We start from the raw sequence: 23,965 nt of genomic DNA, 5'->3' as shown, positions 1-23,965 counted from the left end.
TATCCAACCAAGGGTATCCATGGTGATGTTTATAAGAAAAAAATCTAATTATCTTCATAAAAGTGTTCTTCCAAGAGCTGGTTTGATACACTGATTTTTTTGGGGTTTTTTTTGGTCAATGATTCATGTTGGCTATCAAGCTCAACAGCACAATGCAGGCAAGGATGGAAGGAGGAATAAGAAAGGGGACATTTAGAGCTGCAAGAACTACAGAAGTGGTACTGTTTCAGCAGCAAGAGTGCTGGTATATACACAAGTGTACACTGCCTCTCCATCTCACAGAATTAACCCAACAACAGGGCTGTGAAGAGCAGCAAACTCCTGGAGAGTGGGTGCTCAGTACACATGCCGTTCTGAGGCTGCATGGCTAAGAGAATTAAGAGTGTGGACGATGGAGAGAGGAAAAGAAAACAAAGATAATTAGAATCTTACCACAGGCAAAAAAAAATATCCCCGAAACATCTGTGGACATTCTCCCAACTTCGACTTAGTTTTCGAAAGAGAAGGTTAAAGAGTAACTGAGGAACCTGCCCTTGGTATGTTGTTTGTGTTAGTGGCTTATTCATACCATTTATCCAGCTCTTAGTCATGACGGCTTCTCATTGATCCTGACGCGCACTTTTAAAAAATAGCAAGGCACAAATCCCCTTGACATTGCTCCTGGAACCTTCTCTGTGCCGTGCTGCCGGCATCCGTGCTGTGCAGCTGGACGCTGTGCTGTGACTGTGGCTGCCGGGGTGCGCTCACCTGGTGATTTGTGAGTGCTGGCACAGCCCGGGCTGGGTGCAGTGTCACTCCCAGGAAACACCTCTGGGCCCCGTGGGGATGTCCTGTGGCTCTCAGGTGTGTGTGGGAGCGCTCCGTGGGCACCGCACCCGGGCACTGAGGTGATGGAAGGGTCGGGCTGGCTGCTCCAAGGGAACGCCGTGCCTGAGCTCCAGCCGTGAACCGAAGGCCGTGGACGATGCCCGCCCGGATTGCTGCCGAGCCTTTGGGCATCCCCACAGCGCTGTGCCAGCCGTGGAGAGGCTCCGCAGCTGCTCCTGGCTGGCCTGGAGGAGGCGATGCCCAGAAGGGGCACACCAGCACCCGAGGGGAGAACGCCAACACCGCCGAGCTGCTGCCGCCTCCCAGCAGGGCAACAAACCCAACCTTTGAGGCTTTGAACCCCGCACAGCGAGGGTGGCACCGGCTAACCAGGAAAGGTGTGGAGCCTCTACCCCTGCAGACATCAAGGAGGTGGTGGGGTTGTTCTGGCTGGTGATCAGGAGCTCGGACTGGATCACCCCCAGAGATCCCCCCAGCCTCACCACACTGCGTTTCTGTGAAAGGTGTTCTAAGCTTGCGTGGCAACCAAGAAGTGTGTTTGACCATACTAACCAGGAATTACTGCAAAGTCAAACTTGGTCGCTCCTGAGGGAAGCATCTCCTTGGGCTCAGCTTCCCCTCAGCACCTTGTCCGGGTGGCTGGAGCGGTGTGGTGGTGAGGAAGGTGAGGTAGAGATCACAAAGTACAGTTTGTGGGGCCGGGGCTGTGAGGGCTGTGAGGGCTGTGGGGCGGTGTGAGGGGACGGTGGAGGAGGAAAGGAGGGTAAGAGCGGAGAGTCCAGGTGTGAGGGGCGTGTGGGGTCTGAGGGGAACGAGCGGGGCAAAGCGTGTGAGGCGTCTGAGGGATGGCTGAGCATGAGGGGGGTGAGGAGGAGGAGGGCGGGCATCTGTGGGGTGTTGGGTTGTGAGGGGACGCACCAGGCTGTGGGGTGTGAGGGGTATTTTGGGGTGTTGGGTTGTGAGGGGTATTTGCGGTTTTGTGGTGTGAGGGGACACAGCGGGCTGTGGGGGGGGCTGTGGGGTGTGAAGGATAATTTGGAGTGTCGGGGTGTTTGGGGACATTCCGGGGCTGTGAGGGGGCCGTGAGGGGACTGTGGGGTTTTGGGGTGTGAGGGATATTTTGGGCTGTGGGGTTTTGGGGTGTAAGGGATATTTCGGGGTGCGGGTGTTCAGGGCCCTGCGGGGCCCGGCTGTGAGGGGCCCGGCCATGAGGGGGCTGTGGGGTTTTGGGGTGTGAGGGGTATTTTGGGGGGTGAGGGATATTTTGGGCTGTGGGGTTTTGGGGTGGGAGGGATATTTTGGCATGTGGGGTTTTGGGGTGTGAGGGATATTTTGGGGTGGGAGGGATATTTTGGGCTGTGGGGTTTTGGGGTGTGAGGGATATTTTGGGGTGTGAGGGGTATTTTGGGCTGTGAGGGGTATTTTGGGGTGCGGGGTGTTTGGGGCCGTGCCGGGCCCGGCTGTGAGGGGGCTGTGGGGTTTTGGGGTTTGAGGAATATTTTGGGCTGTGGGGTTTTGGGGTTTGAGGGATATTTTGGTGTGTGGGGTTTTGGGGTGTGAGGGGTATTTTGGGGTGCCGGGGTGTTTGGAGCGCTGCGGGGCCCTGCCATGGCCGGGCGCTGTGAGGGGCCCATGAGGGGGCTGTGGGGTTTTGGGGTGCCGGGGATGTTTTGGAGTGTGAGGGGTATTTTGGGCTGTGGGGTTTTGGGGTGTGAGGGATATTTTGGGGTGCCGGGTGTTCGGGGCCCTGCGGGGCCCGGCCGTGAGGGGGCTGTGAGGGGGCTGTGGGATTTTGGGCTGTGAGGAATATTTTGGGCTGGGGGGTTTTGGGGTGTAAGGGATATTTTGGCGTGTGGGGTTTTGGGGTGTGAGGGATATTTTGGGGTGCGGGTGTTCAGGGCCCTGCGGGGCCCGGCCGTGAGGGGCCCGGCCATGAGGGGGCTGTGGGGGTTTGGGGTGTGAGGGATATTTTGGGGGGTGAGGGGATATTTCGGGCTGTGAGCGATATTTCGGGGTGTGAGGGGTATTTTGGGGTACTGGGTGTTTGGGGCCGTGCGGGGGCCGTGGGGTTTTGGGGTGTAAGGGATATTTTGGCATGTGGGGTTTTGGGGTTTGAGGGATATTTTGGTGTGTGGGGTTTTGGGGTGTGAGGGATATTTGGGGGTGTGAGGGGTATTTTGGGCTGTGAGGGGTATTTTGGGGTGCGGGGCGTTTGGGGCCGTGCCGGGCCCGGCTGTGAGGGGGCTGTGGGGTTTTGGGGTGTGAGGGATATTTTGGGGTGTCAGGGGTATTTTGGGGTGTGAGGGATATTTTGGGCTGTGGGGTTTTGGGGTGTAAGGGATATTTTGGGGTGTTGGGGTGTTTGGGGCCCTGGGCCCGGCTGTGAGGGGGCTGTGAGGGGACTGCGGGGTTTTGGGGTGCCAGGGATATTTTGGAGTGTGAGGGATATTTTGGGCTGTGGGGTTTTGGGGTGTGAGGGATGTTTTGGGGTGTGAGGGATATTTTGGGCTGTGGGGTTTTGGGCTGTGAGGGGTATTTTGGGGTGTTGGGGATATTTTGGGGTGCCGGATGTTCAGGGTCCTGCAGAACCCGGCCGTGAGGGGGCTGTGGGGTTTTGGGGTGTGAGGGATATTTTGGGGGGTGAGGGGTATTTCGAGCTGTGAGCGATATTTCGGGGTGTGAGGGGTATTTCGGGGTGCCGGGGTGTTTGGAGCCCTGCGGGGCCCTGCCATGGCTGGGCGCTGTGAGGGGCCCATGAGGGGGCTGTGGGGTTTTGGGGTGCCGGGGATGTTTTGGAGTGTGAGGGGTATTTTGGGCTGTGGGGTTTTGGGGTGTGAGGGATATTTTGGGGTGTGAGGGATATTTTGGGTTGTAGAGGTTTTGGGGTGTGAGGGATATTTCGGGGTGCCGGGTGTTCGGGGCCCTGCGGGGCCCGGCCGTGAGGGGGCTGTGAGGGGGCTGTGGGATTTTGGGCTGTGAGGAATATTTTGGGCTGGGGGGTTTTGGGGTGTAAGGGATATTTTGGCGTGTGGGGTTTTGGGGTGTGAGGGATATTTCGGGGTGCGGGTGTTCAGGGCCCTGCGGGGCCCGGCCGTGAGGGGCCCGGCCATGAGGGGGCTGTGGGGGTTTGGGGTGTGAGGGATATTTTAGAGGGTGAGGGGTATTTCGGGATGTGAGGGGTATTTTGGGGTGCCGGGTGTTTGGGGCTGTGCGGGGGCCGTGGGGTTTTGGGGTGTGAGGGATATTTCGGGCTGTGAGGGATATTTCGGGGTGCCGGGTGCTCGGGGCCCGGCGGGGCCCTGCCGTGAGGGGGCTGTGCGGGGGCCATGGGGTTTTGGGGTGCCGGGGATATTTCGGGCTGTGAGGGATATTTCGGGGTGTGAGGGGTATTTTGGGGTGCCGGGTGTTTGGGGCCGTGCGGGGGCCGTGGGGTTTTGGGGTGTGAGGGATATTTCAGGCTGTGAGGGGTATTTCGGGGTGCCGGCGCTCGGGGCCCCGGTCCCGGCCCGAGCCGCAGCGCGGGCTGGCGGCCGCGGGGGGGCCGGGGCCGTGAGGGGCCGGGCTCGGGGGTGGCGGCGGAGGGGCCGCGGCGGGGCCGAGCCCGAGGGCGGTGCCGGGGGCGGCGCTCGGTGTCCCGGCGTTGCCGATGTCCCGGTGTCGCTCGGCGCCGCCGGGAGCGCCAGGAGCGGCGGCTCCGTCCCGGGAGCAGAGCGAGCGAGCGGCGCTGCCGCCGGCAGCCACGGCGCGCGGGTAAAGTATTCAAACTAATTCTCACAGCCTTCATCCAGTGCTCGTGCTGCTCTGCTGCTACCGCCTGTGCTGTCGCTTCGCCGCGGAGAAGTTCGCGGTCCTCGCTTTTCCCCAGCCCTTTACAGCCGTCAGGTTGCGAGTTGTGGTGGAAACTTTGCGGGGGTGGTGGAGGAGTTTTGGCAGCGCTGGAATGGTAATTGTTTTAAATCAGATGTAGCTCGTATGCGGTAAATTTGAGCTAGGAGAACAAGTTTTTACTACTCAGACCGATTTTGTCAGGTTTAATGTGTGTATGCAGATTCATGAAAATACCTAAATGCTTATGCTCTTTGAGTGTGAAAGCACGTCTTTTTTCCGAGATGAGAATCAATGACAATTTCACCGGAATGACTCTAGAGTCTCTAAACAGAGCTGTGAGAGCTCGTTTAACTGTGAGGATGCTGAGGCACGGAGGGCAGGGAATCTGGCTCTCACACCAAATAGGCGAGGGATACTTTGCAAGAACTCCTTCATTCGTATCATGCATTCATGACACCGTTGCCTTTGTTTATTTGCTATAGCATCGATGGGCTCTTTCTCCCTCAGTGCTGTGATTAGACTATTACGTTCAAAACCAGGTTTTCATCAGGTGCCCGGTGCTGTTTTGCCTCAGAGTACTTTCCAGGACAATGTTATTGCTTGAAAACAAAACTAAGCACTTTCTAGACAGAAAGCACAGTGCAGCAATGTTGTTTGTACAAGAATAAGAGGAATTTGTGGGTGATCTGACAGACCAGTCTAGGATTCAGTGTCACACACTAAGTTCCTCATTCCTCAGGCTGCTTTAAAGCTCGAAGCTGCTTTCAAAGTTTGCCTTCACAGGTGAGAGGCAGCTCTGTCAGTCCCAATAATTCAGGAGTTCACGGAGTTCTTCTGACATAGCAGTTAATTAAACTTAGGAGTGCTGTGTAATGCCCACCTGCTCAGCACCGATCTGAGATGAATTATCCAGTGATTTACTGTTGTAGGGAATCTGCATGCCCTGTGGTGTTTCACTCCGAAAGAGGCAGCTCTGGGGTTTGGGGAGCCCGGGTGTGTGTGACACACAGATGATGCTGTGGCTGTCACACAGCACCCGGAGTGTGTGCTGCACGACGATCTCCCAGCTGTTAACCTGTAACATTTTATTTTGGTAGTGCAGTGTCTGATTCTGAGTGCTGGTGGGTTTCTCTTCCCCATTTCATGTCTCTTTTCCTCACTTTTCCCTGCACAGAAACAGCTCAGGCTTTCTCCAGGCGAGCTCATACCTGCCACCACCATTTGCTCCTAACTTTCCAACTTCACCCCTTGCCTTAGGTCTGCCCTGCACTCTGCCCAGTCCTGCTGAGGTCGGTGGGAGCAGCAAATTCCAGCAGCAGGAGGGGTCGGACGAGATGTCAGAGGAGCAGCCCCACCTTTAGCCCTGACCTGCTGCACCCCTCCAGGTAGCATCATTCTCTTCCCATGCCTGTTCAATATTTCATGTTCTCTTGGTCATAAAGGTGTTTCTAGAGACGAAAAGGTTTATGTAGCCAGAGCTATCTGCTGTTGCTTAAGTAAAGTGAGCAGTTAAGTATCAGAGGGGCTTTAGACAAATAGAAAAGAAATGAAAAGTCACCAGTAACTTCCAGGTGGGTTAAAACCAGGGGAGAACACATCAGCATTCCAGCGTGTTATCTATCAGATACTGCTGTGCAGTTTCCTCCTGGAAACCCAAGTGCACAGATTGATCAGATGCCTTTATAGAGAAGACTTTAAGATAATCTTGAATACATTACTTGTCAAAAGTATGCATAAAAATCATCATAATGATTTGCACTTCAGTGAAAGCTGAGCTAGAGGGTTCTGAGTCCTGACTTTCAGTATGATGGAGGGAATCCTTAAAGTAGGTTTGACACAATTACCTTTTAGAAAAGTATTATCAAGACAGAGGGGTGAAAAAAACCACAAGCCACCAGCCAAAGTCAGATTTCCTCCCCAGATTTCCAGGGAGGAAATCTGACTCCCATTTTTTCGCTTGTTGAACTTTTGAAACAAAGTATATCGAGATCATCCTTCAATTTTGGTATTGACAGTAAAATGGAATTAAATTACTGCTTTTCAGTTAATCACCAGACCATTGCTAGTGTTCTCAGTGATTAATAGAAGTTATTAATTAATTTATTTCAGAGCTGAGCTAGTTAAACACTTCTGTTTCTCTATAAATACATTGCAAATAAATGAATGTAATAATTTAATGCATATCTAACCTTGTATTGAAATAATATTGCTCTGCCAATAATGAAAGTCTGTTTTTTTTGTTTTTTCTCCCTAAAGGTTTTCCCTACACACAGGTAAGCAAGCTCATACAAGACCTAGACATTCATGTAAGACCTTTTGTTGTTTGTGCCACAAAATAACAAAATTATGCTCCTAATTGTTTTGTGTGAAGTGTCCTGATTCTCTTTGATGCTGTCAAATGTTTCTTTTTTTGTAGAGCTGGCACTGTCTGCTCAGGCAGAGGACTGTGTAAAGGACAGTCAGAAAGTGAGAAGGTGACAGCCATGCTTTAATCTTTCCTAAATGTTGTAATTATGTTGAAGTCTTTTTTAAAACTGTAAGTCTGAAGGGTGGGAACACCTTTCCTCTTCTCTTCCCTTCATAGATTTTTCCACAAAGTACGAAGGTGTTTACAGGTGCAATTAGCACAATAAATTCCCTTTTTTTATTTTTCCCCCCCTCCCTACTCCCTTCCCTTTCCGCGGGGGGCTGTGTGCTCTGCGGGGCAGCAGCAGGAGGGCAGCGCAGGAGCATGGAGGGGATGGACGTGCCGCCCGAGGGCTACTCCCTGATCAAAGCCGTGTACCACCGCCGCCTGCGGCTCACCCGCCTGCTCATCGACGGCGGGGCCTACGTCAACGAGAGCAACAGCCGCGGCGAGACGCCGCTGATGATCGCCTGCCTGACCAGACACGCCGACCTGCAGAGCGCCAGCAAGGCCAGGATGGTGAAGTACCTGCTGGACAACAAGGCCGACCCCAACATCCAGGACAAGTCCGGCAAGACGGCGCTGATGCACGCGTGCCTGGAGAAGGCGGGCCCCGAGGTGGTGTCGCTGCTGCTGATGAGCGGGGCCGACCCCAGCCTGCCCGACCACTCCAACTGCTCGGCGCTGGTGTACGCCATCAACGCGGCCGACAGGGACACGCTGGAGCTGCTGCTCAAGGCCTGCAAGGCGCGGGGCAAGGAGGTGATCATCATCACCACCGACAAGTCCGCCCCACCAGGCCGGCACAGAACGAAGCAGTACCTGAACGTGCCCCCTCCCGACCTGGAGGAGTGCATCGGCCCGGCTGAGTGCATCTCCCCGTCAGAAATAGAGCCGGACGAGGGGCCAGAAGACCCGTTCAGCTTCAAGGAGCTGTACGGTGGGCAGCAGAGGGACAGCTCCTCCGAGAGAGTGCCGCTGATGAGCAAGCCCAGCTCCACCCCGCCTCGCTTCAAGCTGGCGCAGGTGCTGCAGTGTGACCCGTGGCTCAAGTGCTGCCCGCCGGTGTTCCAGCACAGGAAAATGCCTTCTCCTCAGGAGCTGCAGGCTGCCAGCCCCATGGAAGAGCTCTCCTGTAAGGACCTGTGCACCTGTGCCACCAGCAGTCAGGACCCTAGAGACAGGATAGACTCTGCTCTGGTACTGAAAACCCCCGACCAGACCTTGCCGAGGAAAGCGCTACGCGATGCAATAAACTATCAAACTCCTTTCACCGAGGAGAAACACAACCCCAGCGAGATTCCCATGGGCATGGATGCCAGCCTGGGGCAAATCAGCTTACTCTCCAGCTTCGGCAGCATGCTCAAGAAAGGTAGCGGAGAGTCCAATTACAACATCAACAGCTCTCAGTCAGCCAACAGTCTGATTCCTGTGGCTGACACCAAGGGCAGCAAGTCCCCCAAAGGAAACAGGCAGGTTCTCCCGACATACCAGACTTTGTTGCCGAGTCCCAGAAGAGCTCTGGAGATGACCCCTGTCTCTCCGAGGGGCAGAAGGGAGGGAGAGGGCGCGGGAGCCGTGGCGCTGGATCAGACCAGGCCAGGTTTCCTGCCGCCCCTGAACGTGAACCCCCGGCCCCCCGGCCCGGAGCTCACTGTCATAAACACGGTGTCTGGCATGATCTCTTACGGACAAACTCACTTAGCGCCGCCGGGATCTGCTTGCCCCAAGGGCACCAAAGAGACCAATCTGATGCGGAGGAGGCCCTATGAGCAGATAACGGTCTAAGCAGATTCAGCAATTACTGCGTTTTCAACAGGAGAGCAAAGGGGATATCTGTAAATAGTCACTGCAGTCCTTGACTGTTGTAGTATGTACCACACACTAGAGCAGGTCTGTGATGTGCAGCGGTGCGTGCCTCAGGAGGAGCGGGATAGCTCACTGAAAGGAGAAGACGCGCTCCCCTACCGAGGCTGTCTTCTGCTAGCTAAGGAGGGTTTATTCTGCTGCTCTTGTAAAGTTTTCACCCTGCGTGGGGCAGACCGAGCCCGTAACAGTCCATAGCATCGCAGTTCTCATTGTAGGTTGTAAATACCACGCCCTGATTTCCCCAGGCAGCGCCCGGAGAGGCGGTGCGCACGGACCGCGGGAGCTGAAGCGCTGACTGTGATCTGGGCAGCAGACTGTGCCTGTCCAGGCTGTACAGAGCAGCACCCGCACTCACCGCGGGCGCTGGCAGTGCCCGCTGGCCCCGGCAGCCGCACGTCGGAGCTGGCATCGCGCTGCAGAGCCGCAACCAGCACGGCAACCAGCGGCAGGGCCACCAGCCAGCCCGGAGAGTGCCCCCGGCGCTGCCACCGCGGCTGCTCCCGCTGCAATCGATCCCTCCGGGAAAGCAAGGAGCTCCTCAGGGGCTCCGCCGCTCCCTGCAGTTCGGGAGGGCCCCAAAAAGAGACCTCCGGGTCGGGCTGCAGCGATGTGCCCCCAGCCAGAGCCCTCCTGAGCGGGGCACGGACACCGGGACACACCCGGAGGGTCTCCGTGAGCGGGGCACTGCGCACACACACAGACAGACACACAGACACACACACAGAGACACACAGACACAGACACACACACACAGACACACACACACACACACAGAGACAGACACACACACACACACAGAGACAGACACACAGACACACAGAGGAGCAGGGGAGGGCTCTGCCCTGCTCACACACAACTACAAAACACAACCACAGAGGGGAGGCTGGGGCACTGGCACAGCTTTCCCGGGAAGCTGTGGCTGCCCCATCCCTGAGTGTTCGGCCCAGGCTGGACGCTCGGAGCCAGCTGGTCTGGAGGAAGGGGTCCCTGCCCTGGCAGGGGCTCGGAACGAGCTTTTCTTTCAGGCTTTTCTTTCAGACGGTTTCCAGCCCAAACCGGCTGATTGTGTGAGTCCAACGACAGGACTCACCTGCGAGATGGAAACCCGCCTTTTGCCTAATTTCAAACAGAGGACTGAATTTCCCACAAGTGGGAGGCAGTCCTCTGCAGCCTCCAAGCTACTGCGCATTTTTAAGTGTCTCTATCTAAAAATCTTTCTTTCCTTTCCTTTAGTGTCTCGTGATTCCAAGTATCTCCTTTGTCTTTGTGCATCCCATTGTGCATCCCACAGACGCTGGATTTCCGCTACTGCATTTAGCATTTAGATCTCATCCTCTAAATTTTGAGACAAAAGTGAGTGTGTTCCGTTTGGTTGTGACTTAGAGCAGTTAGTAGTGCTGAAATGGTGTGTGTGTAACGTGAGTTTCGGTGTACTGAGTGTAGGTGTTTTTTCCTGGAAATACTCAGTGGGTACTGCCTGTCTTGTTGCAGCTTCAGTCAAATCACCCAATCTGACATTGCCTGACAGAAGCCTGTGATGTTATCCAGCTTTGCACTTAGTAGGAGACAACAAAACGGGGATCTTTACCACAAAACAGTGCTACGGGGATCTTACACATAAACCACTTTCAGGAGGATTGGGGACATCCAACAATTTGAAGGGGATCACAAACACACAAATATTTGCTGGGGATCATCGCCATCAAACAATCTATTGGGGATCCTAAACATGAAACCATCTCAAGGGGATTCTGCACACACACTCTCTGTAAATAACTTCTTGGGAGTATTTGTTTCCATTCAGGTTCTGCCTTTTCCTTCAGGAGATTTTCCTGGATCAGCCCCTGTGCACACCAGGTAAAAAAAAAAAAAAAATAACCAGGATTATGTGGATATATTTTTATGATACAGAAATTACGTGGAACAACATATGTCAGTATTAATTGAGTACAAATTAGTCCCTACACAGAATACACTTTCCAAATGTTTTCATGACAGAATAAAAGGAAATGGCAACTTCTCATCTGTTCATCTCATAGTGAAGTTAAACATTTGAAGGGGAAAACAGATCTTTAAAACACCACAAAGTATTTTTTAGAAGACATTGAGTGTGACCAGCGGTTCTAGCTGGTGTCTTTGCTGAGGGTATAAAGCCCAATTTATGCTGTTTTGATTTTAAAATTATGTATTTGGGACTATGGCTCCCTTAAATGAAACCATAATTTTTCTACAAAAGCTCAGACGATGGAAGGAAGTGGCAAGTGTCTTGAAAAGGGAAGTTTTTCAGTAGTGTACCAGTATTTTGTGATTAGTTGTGATGCAAACTAGTGTGGAGTGTTCATATTATTGCTTGTGTTACTGTTACAAGTGACCTTCAAAGGAAAAAGCTTTGTCCTCTTGTTGTTGTTATGCTGAATAAATAAAAGGTATTTTTTCCCCCTCAGAGGGAACATGGAAATAAGCACATGCTTTTATTCACTACTCAGGAAATGATGAGTCACTGCAAAAGGTACTCACTCACAAGTGTTTCTCAGGCTGCCTCCGTGCAAGAAAATGGGAACAGTTACATCGATTTAATCCAATACAGCTAAATTTGTCCAGAGTGCGGTGTGAGAGAGGCTCTCTCCACCTGCAGGAAGCTTCCTGTGCCTCCACTTGTGCAGCAGAGCCGCACTCGTGTTATCTCTGCAGCCTCAATCCTTGACATTTCCCAGCCAGCCGCTGTTCCCTCGCGGTCAGCCCGACCTGATCTCGCCGCTAAACCCGGGTTTAAACCCCGCCCTGCCAGCTGTCCTCGGTGGGGCCCAGCGCCACAGGCTGGGGGCTCGGGGCTGCTGTCCCACAGCTGATGGTGGCCCCGAGCCACAGCCAAAGGGTCTCAAACCCCTGCCTGCTCTGCAGAGGGGAAACCAGCCCGGGTTTTGGAGTCTGCGCCCTCTCTGCAGTGAAACCAGCTCCTGAACAAACACCGGTGCCTTCAAGAAGCACCGGTTATGTAACATCTCCCATTATTTCGGTTTTAGAGATTTAGGAGCAGCAGCTCAGCACACAAAATCGTCGCAAACTAGCAGTTTTCAAGGTTGTGTTTAAGGTGCAACGTGCAAAATACAGACTTCAAAATGTCTTTCCCTGCACATTTAATTTGGTTTTGCTCCTAAGGAGTAATTTCTGTGTTTTGATCTTTGTCTCTTACAATTACACAGCACTGCCAAAAGAATATTGCCATAATTTGATGCAGCTATACGAGAAAAACAGAAAACAGCCACTAAATTTCCTTTTTTTCCTCATCAATCCCTTTTAGGACCTTTATCTCTCTGCAGAACTAATTCCTTTTCCAATAGAAGCAAGGTTTATAAACAGAGATTCTTACATTTCCACTGTAGAGTATTACTGGCACTGCACTAAGAGCAAGGAGGTTGGGTTTATTAAGGAAACACCTTCAGAAATATCAGGGGGTCAAAGGGATGCAATTCCAATTGCCATCACTCCGTATTCTGCTGAATAAATCTGTGTAAATCTCCAAAATCCCTGTTTCTCAGCAGCACCTCTTACCTGAGCCAGGCATTTCCTGCACTGATGAGGGCTGCAGGGGCTTTGTCCCAAAATTTCTGTCCAGCTCTTTAAGAATTATCCCGAGATCTTGCGCTGAACACCGGAGATGTTTCCTAGAAATGCGCACAGGGCTGTTTATTCCCAAGTTCCTGAAACCCAGACACAGAGGCAAGATGAGGAACTGCAGTAAATTCCTCTGTTTTTTCCCCGAAAGCACCAGCAATTTGGAACACTTTATGTGTGTTTCACAGACAGAGTCACAGCCTGCTCTCAAAAACTTTAAAATATAAACCCAGCCTGCACATGTACAGACATTTTAAAAACACAAGAATTAAAAGGGAGCATCTTTTAGACACCTGGGAAGAGCCCCGCTGGGATTGTGAAGGGAGAAAACACAACCAGGCAGTGGAACCAACAGTGGCAGAAGGGATCACTGGAAAAGTCAAGGAATCAAGGGAATTAGGCCAAAAAAACCTGCATTAGTAGTATTTCAAGGGAATTCGAGCAATCAAAATACAACAGCAGCTTCAAAACACAACTGGCTTTCAATCAAAATTTCAAGAAATTAAGTATTTATTAATAAAAGGTTATGGATCAATAAACCTTTAAAAAACTGTCCAAACAGTTCCTCTTACTCTGCTACCTTTTACTGCATTAGCACCTTCACCCTTTTTAGAAGACATAGTCTGAAAGTGGAAAGACATTTTTGATCAAAACCTTTCAGAAGAACACTGAAATGTACAGAAAAGCCCCCTTTTTCTCGGACATAACCTAGGGTACAATTCAAGAACTCCAACAGGCTCTCCCTAACCTTTTCAAAATAAACCAACCCAAATATTTTAAATTCCCAACACTCCAATTCTGTACCTTTTCCTTAAAGGAAACGATGGGGCCATTTATTCACCACATTATTAAATGAGTTCCAAAGACCCTCAACATCATTTAATTTGAGGGTGTGAATTGAAAAAAGAAATACTTTGTGTGTTGGTTTTGATTTCAGCCAGAGAGGTTAGGGAATGTGTCACACTTTGAATGGATGCTGCAGGAGGAGAAGGGGAGAACTTCAGATGGAAAATGTCTGTGGTTCCAGAGCACATTTCAAGCACAGAAACCTTGGGCAGTACCCACTGCCCTGCACAGAACTCTCCTCTGTTCCCTATTTACTGATACCCTTCACATCAGAGAAACACAAGGCTTGAAACTCCACTCAGCTGCAAACGAAAGAAGGTAAAAGGAAAAAATGCTGAAATAAAAGACAGCAGCAGCTGGAACCACAGAGAGCTGCTGCTCCCACCAGAACAGAGACCTGAGTTCATCTGTCCTTTGCTGTGCCCCACAGCAACACGCTTTATTTCAGGAGAGCATTTGAATAAACACAGAGAAACAGAACCAAATTAATTTATTTATGTGCAAGTCAGACCACACTGACACAAACAACTTCACAGGGGACTAGCAGAGATCCATAGGTAAAAATTACATGCAGAAATTAATATATATAGGATTATCCATACAGAATAATCAAATTCACCACACAGCCAGTTCCTGGTAATCCAGGAATTTTAATGCCTTCTTTTAATTTCATCTGATTATCCCTGTTTACTGACATCCACACATATTGCTCAGATATACTTATTCCTTAAAAATATTTCTGGCAGTTTCTGATGTTCCTTACCTAACAGTTTAATGAGTTTTAACAAATCCCAGTCCTTCAGGTGGGAACTGCTAAGTGGGAAGACTTCTGAATAACAGAAAAATGTGTCCCTGTGGTTCCCGAAGAGGCCCCACCACTGAGAGATGAAATCCTGCAAATCAATGAACGCAACTGCCTGCAACAAACCTCAGCTGAGAAATGAATCATTTCTCCACACTCGCTGGAGCCATCGCACAGGCAAGCCTGGTCCTTGGGTGGTTGCTGCCACTCACCCCTCCCGGTGCTGCAGATTAAAGCAGGCACTCTGTGCAGCCATCCCAACCATAACCAGGTCATTTTCTTCCTTATGGGCACAAAAACTTCCTCCCAGTTTCAGCCAAGCACACCTCAGCAGATGACCAAAGAGAAGGAAGCTCTACTCCTCGATAACAGAAATTAATGATCAGATAAATCTCTCAAAGGAGTTGTAGGTAATGTAAGGGAGCCTTGAATTTTAATGTAAAGTCCCCATAATGCAGGATTTAGGATTAAGAAACGTAATTAATTTTTCCATCACAGCTGTACCAATGCCATGTAAGAACCAAAAATGACTGTGATTAACTTTAGTACCAGCAGCCTGTTAAATACTGTGTACAGCACCTGAGTTAACAGAATTGCCACTGGAACCTTGTGAGAGGAACAGGAAAAGGAGGACAAGAAGTTGGGAGGGTAATGTTTCTCACATTAGCTTTTGATTGTGGGAGAAATCCTTGGTGATCCATGGTGTTTGGCAGAAGCCAGTCCCCAGCATTCCTGTTTGAGAGGCCTCAAACACAAAACCTCCTCCAGTCACCACAGCCGTGCTCAGCACGGTCCTTCCAGCAAGGAAAACGCATTTCCTTGAACAAAAATTCCTCAATTTAAAGGGGTTCACAATATAAAGCATGACAGGGCCAGGCATTGCCTGCTCTGCATTCAGCATTGGATTCCAATGGCTTTTTTGAATTCAGAGTTCTGTGGCTCAAAAATGTCGTAATAAACCCTACTTTTATCAAAGTTTTCTCGGATGAGGAGCAAGTCTTCCACAGAATACACATCTTCCTTTCCTGCCCAGACAGTGAGGGTGTATCTATGTGCAGAAAAGGGGAGAAAACAAACAAAACAAAGTTAGGATAAAGCATGTAAAACAGAAAGACATTGTACTAATAGGTTCCTAAAAACACTCAGGATTACCACATCCTAATTTTAGAAATGCAATTAAACACAAACAACTGCACCCCCAGGCCAGTTTATCTGTGATTGCTCTGCCAAACCTTGGAAGGAGTTAAACAAAAAACCTCAGGTAAACACCCAGCAAAGAAATTCACCAGACTGAGGTTTTTTAAGGTTTGATAAAGCAATCAATAGTCACAAGCTGAGCCTCAAAACAGGAAATATGATGCAACCCCAGACACAGGTGATTGTCATGTTCTGTGCTTTGTCACATCTCTCCGAAGATGCCACCTAACCCACTTCTCATTAATTGCACAGAACTTCTCAAGAAACACTGAAATCCCCCAAAGCATTACTCAGTTAAAGCATTAATTCCACATCCTCCACATGACAAATGCTTAGTTTCCCCCTCTTTGTTTAATTAATATTAATTTTAAAAATGGGTAAATCAGAATTCAGTTGTATGTGAGGAAAACTGGCTCAGGAATTACTGTCTTCTAATCTTATAACTGAAAAACCCCATGAGCTTTATGCTGAGGTAAAAGAGAAAATCCGAGTATTTCAGTGGGAATAATGTTTCTATCCGATGATTTTTGAGGCTGGCACAATCCATGAGACATATTCTGAGTGTAAGAATATTTTAAAACTAATTTCCCAGTTTAAACAGAGTAATTCTAATTTCCATCTTGAGTCTTGGCTGTAAAAGAGAATATCAGCATTTCATCTGTCCAGCCTGTTGTTTCTAAATAATTAGAAATTTTTCAGAGAGTCTCTTAAGGTTTCTGTTTTGGGCTTTGACCTTGGTTGGAACAATTTTATTAAACTCTGGGGAGGCAGACCAGGTGAAAAAGATGAGTAAATGGCAATATGTGGGAAGCTGGTTTTATTCTCGTTCTATTACATGTGAATAATTTTTATAATCAAATGGTTAGGAGTTTGCAAGCACTATTTTTAAAATAAAATGTAAGTTGGTGTATGAAAACCACTGAATTCATTTCAAGTGCCTCAGTAAAATTAATTAGGTTGGAGGGAAACACCTGACTTCCAGTCTAACAATCATCTTTGACATTTTTTCAGGACACATTGCTACAAGAAATATAAATAGTGAATCCAACACGAAGTCTTCGGATTAGATGAATTCCCAACTGCAACATCACACCGTTTAGTCTATTTAACTACATTCATCTCAGGAAATGTTTGCAGCAGATCTGGATTACACACCTACGCACCATTTAGAAGTCCTTGCAGTAGGTAATGAAAAAGAAGATTCTGGAATTTAACTACTTTACAGAAATTAATAGCAACCACTTGTATCTGAGGACTCAAACTTTGGAGAGCTCGGGGAAATAAAGCCCTGAGAGAAGAAGAATTTGCAGTGCTGCTGGGCACAGGATCCTGCTGAGCTTGACATGAGCAGGCTCCTGTTGGTCAGGACAGGTGAGGGCCGAGGGTTGGCACTGACCTAGGGGTGGGATGGAGCAGTTCCATGAGTTTTGGGGTGCTGGGTGAGCAGTACTGGCCTGTGTGACTGGGATGGAGCAGCCCCAGGAGCTGTGGGACACTGGAGGGGGCAGCACTGACCTGTGTGACTGGGATGGAGCAGCCCCAGAAGCCTTGGGACACTGGAGGAGGCAGCACTGACCTGTGTGACTGGGATGGAGCAGTTCCATGAGTTCTAGGACACTGGAGGAGGCAGCACTGACCTGTGTGACTGGGATGGAGCAGTTCCATGAGCTCTGGGACACTGGAGGAGGCAGCACTGACCTGTGTGACTGGGATGGAGCAGCCCCAGGAGCTGTGGGACACTGGAGGGGGCAGCACTGACCTGTGTGACTGGGATGGAGCAGTTCCATGAGTTCTAGGACACTGGAGAAGGCAGCACTGACCTGTGTGACTGGGATGGAGCAGCCCCAGGAGCTTGGGGCAGCACTGACCTGTGTGACTGGGATGGAGCAGCCCCAGGAGCTGTGGGACACTGGAGAAGGCAGCACTGACCTGTGTGACTGGGATGGAGCAGCCCCAGGAGCTTGGGGCAGCACTGACCTGTGTGACTGGGATGGAGCAGTTCCATGAGCTCTGGGACACTGGAGGAGGCAGCACTGACCTGTGTGACTGGGATGGAGCAGTTCCATGAGTTCTAGGACACTGGGGGAGGCAGCACTGACCTGTGTGACTGGGATGGAGCAGTTCCATGAGCTCTGGGACACTGGAGGAGGCAGCACTGACCTGTGTGACTGGGATGGAGCAGTTCCATGAGCTGTGGGACACTGGAGGAGGCAGCACTGACCTGTGTGACTGGGATGGAGCAGCTCCATGAGCTTGGGGACACTGGAGGAGGCAGCACTGACCTGTGTGACTGGGATGGAGCAGCTCCATGAGCTTGGGGACACTGGAGGAGGCAGCACTGACCTGTGTGACTGGGATGGAGCAGCTCCATGAGCTTGGGGACACTGGAGGAGGCAGCACTGACCTGTGTGACTGGGATGGAGCAGTTCCATGAGTTTTGGGACACTGGAGGAGGCAGCACTGACCTGTGTGACTGCTGCAGCAGCCACTGGAGCTGAGGGATGGAGCTGGGCAGCAGCGCCGCTCTGACAGCGAAGGTGACGGGCTGAGACAGGGGCTGGCACAGCTGGGACATCTCCTGCACCATGGGCCAGCGGTAGCCTGGGGACACACAGGGCACTCAGAGCCTCACACAGGAGCCCCAGGCACGGCTCTGGGGTGCCCCTGTGCTCTCTGAATTCCGCAGTGGAGCTGCAGCGTGGCTCTGAGCAGCAAATCTCCCAGAGGAAAAACGCGGTGAATGTGATATCAACATGGAAAATCACCCCACTGTGAACACCTGTGCTTCCCACACTTCACATTTTATTGACTGACTTTACATACAGCTACAGGATGTGGCATTTTTAACTTATCTCTACCCTTTCTCTAACAAACCCTGTTGCCACTGACTTCAATGTGGCCTAATTTAACATTGGCCCTTCAAATTTTATTTAACAGGGACCTTCAAAAATAAAAACATGAAGGAAAAATTAGGACAAAAAGTTAAATTAATCCACTAGGAGTGAAGTCATACACTAAACAAGCACACAGACAAAAGCATTCTGTGCCTAAAAATGCTGAAATCAAGCAGTCTGAAATATTGAAAAGCTTTTTTTTGGCTGAGATTTTTACAAGGACTGCAGCTATTTCAAATTACATTTACCTGTTGCTTTGTTTCTGCAGACTACAAAATCCTGTAACAACAGTTAATAACTTTTTTCCTAATTACTCATATGGAATGTAGTGACTAAAAAGAGTAAAAAAGCACTAAATATTTCAATAAGTTTTGTTGGGCAAGCAGCAACTTCTAGGTGGAATCATTCAAAGGAGCTGGTCTTCTTAAGTTTTGCAGTAGAACCTTACTTTGTATTTCTATAAAGTGAAATTTAGAATGGAGGTAAAATCAAAATTGTTTTCACATGTTACCCAGTACTTCCAATGCATTTTCCAGGATTTCTGCCTGCACTGAAAATGCTTGGGAGAAAGCACTGAACACTTTAATCAAAGCGCAGGAGATCATGTAACAAAACACTAACTCTTGCTAATGAGCAAGCAGCAATGGGAGTGGTGTACAATCCTACCACGACGATATTGGAGGGGACTCTGCTTCTCATAGTGAGAATTGCAAGAGGAAGCCTGTGAAAAAGAACCTGTGCTAATGAAAATTGAAAGCTTTTCTGCAAAAATCCAAGAGAAATGAAACCAGCGGGATAAGGCTGACCCACAATCTGATTTCAGTGATCAATGAAAGCAGAGATAAAGTTTCACCCTTTCAGTTGATCTGTCTTTGCTCAGGATGCATGCCAGGACTGCACTCCCAGGATTCAGGGAGAGCCCTCCCTGAAACAGAGGCTAAGGAGCTCGTCCCTCCGAAGTGCTCAGCAGGCGAGAAGGAGTTGAGGTAGAAACCAGCCGATTTTAGGAAGATGTGATTTTCTGTCACCCAGCCCTGCCCCTCCCAGCCCGGGGATGCCGCGGGGCCGCTCCCAGCTGCGCACAGCTGGCAGCCGAGGCGCCCTGCCCTTACCTTGGCCGGGCTGCCAGGCTGTGGTCCAGCCCAGGGACAGCGTGGCCTCGGGGCAGGAGGCGGTGACAGCGCGCAGGAAGGCGCGGGCGTCCAGCGGCGCGCAGCTCCCGCAGGGCCCGGGCAGGACGTCCCCGTTCAGCCACACGGGGCTGGCCAGGGCCGGCCCCACCCGCCCCAGCAGCTCCAGAGAGGGTCCCACGGCGGCCAGGCTGTGCGGGGACACGGGGCAGGGTCACCGGGCTGTCCCCGCGGTGTCACCGCGCCCTCAGCTCCAAGGTGTGGCGGCGCACAGAGGCCTGCCTGCCCAATGCCCATCTGACAGCTAATTATTAAATTGTTAAACACTGTCCTGTCAAACCTAAAGAAACTGACTCTATCTTACCAAAACTTTCCAAGCACTGTGGAGGGAAAGGAGGTGGGGAACGATGGGGAAAAGAAATGAGCACCAAGAAAATCTTTGTGTCACAGCACATTAATTAACACTGTGTAACATCATGGAATTTAAAACCACTGTGGTCCGAGTCTTGGAATTAGGTTAGCTCCTAGCCAACAGCTAGTGCCCTGAGCTGCCTGTCTTATTTCCAAAAAACCAACAACAAAAAAATAGAAAAATGAAGAAGAAAAATCCCAAAACAACCTAAAAGTCCAACTCCAAAACCTGCAAGCCCTGGAGAGCACTGGGCTTGCTGTGCAGCATTCAGAAAATTCAGACTCAGTGCTGACTCCATGTGAAATGACTCTGGATCTCTGAAGTGAGGCACTGAAGACTTTTCTCAGAATACATTAATTCCAGTGGCCAAAGCCAGCAGGAAATGCAATTATGTGGTCAATCAAGCTGATAGAGCAGATATAAAAAGTAGATTTTTTAAGCACCACTGAAATAATCTCCAAAACTTCAGCAATGGCATCCAAATAAACAGTATCCAAAGGAACATCAAATTCTGTTATAACATACTTGACTCTATCAGCACTGTATGATGTATTTTAAAATGCTTTTATACAGTCAGACTTATATAATGCAATGTACTTTTAAAAAATAGTTACTTTTAAAAGCTTTTTTGAACCACTGCACTTGGCTGTAAACTCCTTTTGAAAAAAATGAAAGGCAGGTAGTTTAAAATTAATTTAAACAATAATTAAAGTGGAGAAAAAACCCACCCAAAGTCACAAGAAGTAAGCCCAAAAAAATGCTCATTTGTCCCTTCTCTGCCTGGAAGGACACACACAGTTCCTGTGACAATGAAAGGATTTAGCCTGCCCACGTTTCATGAACTTTCACATGAGAACCATGACTGTGTTACACAGAACCACGGGCATAAATCACATTTCACAGCTATCTCATGGGGGGTTTCTGCATTTCCATGGAGTACTTAGGCACTGATGAAGCTCTTTGTAACCTGCTGCCAAAACAGAGCGAGCACATGGAAATTCAGACAAAGCAAGATCGGGAGTTGAAGGGGTGTGTGTGTGGAAATCACAGCTCATTTCAGACTCTTCCAGAGCAATCTCATGGGGTTTCCAGGTGTGTTTGCCTTCGAGAAACCAAACAGCTAATGGCTCAAACTGTGAATGAGCCTCTGAACATTTATTTAGTCAGGCCAGAGAAAGGAGCCTTCCAGAGAGGCACCAGCATTTCAGCTCCTCGATGGGAAAGCTCTGCCCTCAGTACCTAATTCACTGAATAAAAAAAATAATTCCTTGTGGTTCCAAACGCTTTTAAAGGTTTGGTTATTGCCATGCTTTGAGAATTGTGGACTGTGTTTCCATATGGATGATGCTTCTGAGTGAGGGGAGCCTGGCTGGGGATCACCTGTAGGATTTTAACAGGTAAGAATGCAAACAATTAACAATCTTCCTGCTGAGATACCTCTTGAAGTCCAGCTTGATGCCTTTAGCGGTGCTGGCCACCTGTGCCAGCCACTCCTGCAGGGTGATGTCGCTGTCGGTGTCCGGGGGGTGAGCCAGGACGGGCTCCTCGTGCCCTCCCCGGAGCTGAACATCCACCTCCACCATGTGCACATCACCTGGGCGGGGACAAACCACAGCTCAGCGTTCGGTGCTTCAGGGCAACAGCCACCCACCGAGCCTGCCTGCCCCAGCCCCACAGCCCTGCTCCAACGGGAACTGCTCTGTGGCACAAAATATCCACTTTTGGGGATCTTCAGATCTTTGCGACCAACAGTGAAATTTGATCTTTGAGGGCTCATCTGGGAAAGCAACCACACGGGTTTGTATCTTCACGGAGACAGAAAAGCAGATTCCAACATGTGAATCCTCTCTTATTAAATTTCAGATCTTTTCCTCTTTTTCTGACAGGACTGAGTACTGGCACAGCCTGAGCGTTCCCCTTGACTCATGGGCAAAACTGATCAGGAAAATGCTAGCTCAAATGTTAGGCAAAGAGAGGTGTTGGGAGTGCTCAGGCTCTTGAAAACAACTTTATATCATGAATTTGGGCAGTGCCACCAGCTTTGCAGAGAATGTAATACACACAGTGAAGACTGAAATACGAGGAAAAGAGCTGGTGATGGTATTCAAGATAAAAGGTATTATATATAAATTTACACAAGTGTGTATTTGTCAAATATTCACACAAATTTACATACAGTTCACTGCTGGCCAGGCTGGAGCACCAGGGCCCTTCTGGCTCTGATTTGCCAGATTTGGGATCTGCTCCCAAACAGAGAGGGAACAGGGACAGGAGCAGAGGGAACGGCCTCAGGCTGGGCAAGGGCAGGCTCAGGGCGGATTTTGGGGAAATTCCTCCCTGCAATGAGCTGTCCAGGCCTGCCACAGCTGGAGCCCCATCCCCGGAGGGATCTGACAGCCGTGGGGAGCGCGGAGGAGGGAGAGGAAGGGGAAGAGGAGGAGGAAAAGGAAGAGGAAGAGGAGGAGGAAAAGGAGAGGAGGAAGGGAAGGGGCCCGTGCCGCACTCACTCCGCGCGGCCTCCGCCGCCCGAGCCCGGCTGTTGGCGGCGTGGAACCAGCGCACGGCGGCGCCGTCCCGGGCCCCGATGCTCCCGGTGCGCAGGAAGTGATCCACGGGCCACTCGCTCCAGGAGCCTGCGGGGAACGGCGGGGAACGGCGGGGACACGGCGGGGACACGGCGGGACCCTCAGAGCGGGGAGCCCGGCGCAGCCCTCAGAACCCTCACGGCCCTCATCCTCACAGCCCCCCACAGCCCTCATGGCCCTCACGGCTCCCACAGCCCTCACAGCCTCGCACAAGCCCCATGGCTCCGGCACAGCCCTCACAGCCCCCCCATACACCCGGCACGGCACAGCCCCGCCAGAGCCGGCACAGCCCCCACGGCCCCCAAAGCCCCTCACAGCCCTCATGGCCCCGGCACAGCCCTCAGAGCCCTCATGGCTGCCACAGCCCCGGCACAGCCCCTCACAGCCCCTCTCACACCCGGCACAGCCCCGCCAAAGCCGGCATAACCCTCAGAGCCCTCACGGCCCTCACAGCCCTCACAGCCCCTCACAGCCCCGGCACAGCCCTCAGAGCCCTCATGGCTGCCACAGCCCCGGCACAGCCCCTCACAGCTCCTCTCACACCCGGCACAGCCCCGCCAAAGCCGGCATAGCCCTGAGAGCCCTCACGGCCCCCACAGCCCCTCACAGCCGTCATGGCCCCGGCACAGCCTGACGGCTCCCACAGCCCTCACAACCCTCATGGCCCTCACAGCTCCCACAGTCCTCACCCTCACAGCCCCTCACAGTCCTCATGGCCCTCATAACCCCCATGGCCCCGGCACAGCCCTCATGGCTGCCACAGCTCTCGCAGCCCTCTCCCTCACAGCTTCCATGGCCCCGGCACAGCCACCATAGCCTCTCACGGCTCCCACAGCCCTCATGGGCCTCACAGCTCTCACAGCCCTCACCCTCACAGCCCTCACAGCCCCGGAACAGCCCTCACAGCTTCCATGGCCCCGGCACAGCCCTCACAGCCCCTCACAGCCCCTCACGGCTCCATAGCCCCTCACAGCCCCCACAGCTCTCAAGCCCTCACAGCCCTCATGGCTGCCACAGCCCCTCACGGCCCTCATAGCCCCTATAGCTCTCAAGCCCTCACAGCCCTCATGGCTGCCACAGCCCTCACGGCCCTCACAGCCCCCATCGCCCTGGCACAGCCACCCCAGCCCCTCACGGCCCTCACAGCCCCCATCGCCCCGGCACAGCCACCCCAGCCCCTCAGGGCCCCCACAGCCCCGGCCCCGGCGCTCACCCCGCGGCCCGCTCGCCATGGCCCGGCCCCGGGCCCGGCCCGCCCCGCCGGGGGCTGGGTCCCGCCGCCTTCGCGCCGGGCGGGGCCGGGCCGGGCCGGGCCGCCACAGGGGAGATGTCAAAATGATCCCGCGTTGGGATGGTCTGTGTGTGTGTGTGCTTTGGAGCGTGATCGGCAAGGAAAGGCCTGATCCGTGGGACAGGCAGGCCGCGGTCACGGAGCTGGGGGGGACGGGCTGCGGCCAGGGCGAGAGGACTCGGCCCTCAGCTGGGCCAGGACAGGCTCAGGGTGAGCACCAGCGGGAATCTCCCCATGGAAAGGGTGCTCAGGGATTGGAAC

At 51.6% G+C, this 23,965-nt stretch overlaps 2 protein-coding genes across 11 annotated transcripts; one reads left to right on the top strand and one right to left on the bottom strand.

Annotated features, from left to right (window-relative positions):
- The first annotated feature begins 1,340 nt into the window (after positions 1 to 1,340).
- On the top strand, positions 1,341 to 9,687 carry ANKRD34B (ankyrin repeat domain 34B). 4 transcript variants are annotated; one of them, XM_033086441.1, is made up of 6 exons: positions 1,341 to 1,492; positions 4,606 to 4,771; positions 5,914 to 6,041; positions 6,913 to 6,929; positions 7,073 to 7,130; positions 7,365 to 9,687. In XM_033086441.1, the coding sequence occupies exon 6, from the start codon at positions 7,388 to 7,390 to the stop codon at positions 8,849 to 8,851; it is 1,464 nt and encodes a 487-aa protein (XP_032942332.1). In that variant the 5' UTR covers positions 1,341 to 1,492; positions 4,606 to 4,771; positions 5,914 to 6,041; positions 6,913 to 6,929; positions 7,073 to 7,130; positions 7,365 to 7,387; the 3' UTR covers positions 8,852 to 9,687. The 4 variants fall into 4 exon arrangements, with proteins under 4 accessions (XP_032942332.1, XP_032942334.1, XP_032942331.1 ...); XM_033086443.1 differs by lacking the exons at positions 1,341 to 1,492; positions 4,606 to 4,771 and adding an exon at positions 4,500 to 4,578 and having other exon boundaries at positions 7,368 to 9,687; XM_033086440.1 differs by lacking the exons at positions 1,341 to 1,492; positions 4,606 to 4,771 and adding an exon at positions 4,500 to 4,578.
- A 4,179-nt stretch (positions 9,688 to 13,866) lies between these two features.
- On the bottom strand, positions 13,867 to 23,659 carry FAM151B (family with sequence similarity 151 member B). Of its 7 annotated transcripts, none has more exons than XM_033086435.1 (9): positions 23,627 to 23,659; positions 22,336 to 22,461; positions 21,266 to 21,422; positions 19,399 to 19,607; positions 17,858 to 17,993; positions 17,553 to 17,804; positions 17,261 to 17,369; positions 16,969 to 17,212; positions 13,867 to 15,243 (listed from the first exon to the last, which is right to left on the bottom strand). In XM_033086435.1, the coding sequence occupies exons 1-9, from the start codon at positions 23,643 to 23,645 to the stop codon at positions 15,035 to 15,037; spliced, it is 1,461 nt and encodes a 486-aa protein (XP_032942326.1). In that variant the 5' UTR covers positions 23,646 to 23,659; the 3' UTR covers positions 13,867 to 15,034. The 7 variants fall into 7 exon arrangements, with proteins under 7 accessions (XP_032942326.1, XP_032942324.1, XP_032942325.1 ...); XM_033086436.1 differs by having other exon boundaries at positions 15,176 to 15,243; positions 16,969 to 17,151; XM_033086433.1 differs by having other exon boundaries at positions 16,969 to 17,369.
- Between the last annotated feature and the right edge of the window lie 306 nt (positions 23,660 to 23,965).

The sequence above is a fragment of the Catharus ustulatus genome, assembly GCF_009819885.2.
Source record: "Catharus ustulatus isolate bCatUst1 chromosome Z unlocalized genomic scaffold, bCatUst1.pri.v2 scaffold_26_arrow_ctg1, whole genome shotgun sequence".
Taxonomy (NCBI): domain Eukaryota; kingdom Metazoa; phylum Chordata; class Aves; order Passeriformes; family Turdidae; genus Catharus; species Catharus ustulatus.
This window is presented reverse-complemented; position numbering and strand designations above follow the sequence as displayed.

Bases quoted from the DNA above. Each gene is read 5' to 3' on its own strand.
- ANKRD34B (XM_033086441.1), top strand. From the start codon at position 7,388: ATGGAGGGGATGGACGTGCCGCCCGAGGGCTACTCCCTGATCAAAGCC.
- FAM151B (XM_033086433.1), bottom strand. The intron at 19,608-21,265 runs GTATCTCAGCAG...GTCCCCGCACAG, and splicing joins ATCAAGCTGGACTTCAAGAG to CCTGGCCGCCGTGGGACCCT. The intron at 17,370-17,552 runs GTCAGTGCTGCC...CCAGTCACACAG, and splicing joins GCTCCATCCCAGTCACACAG to GTCAGTGCTGCCCCAAGCTC.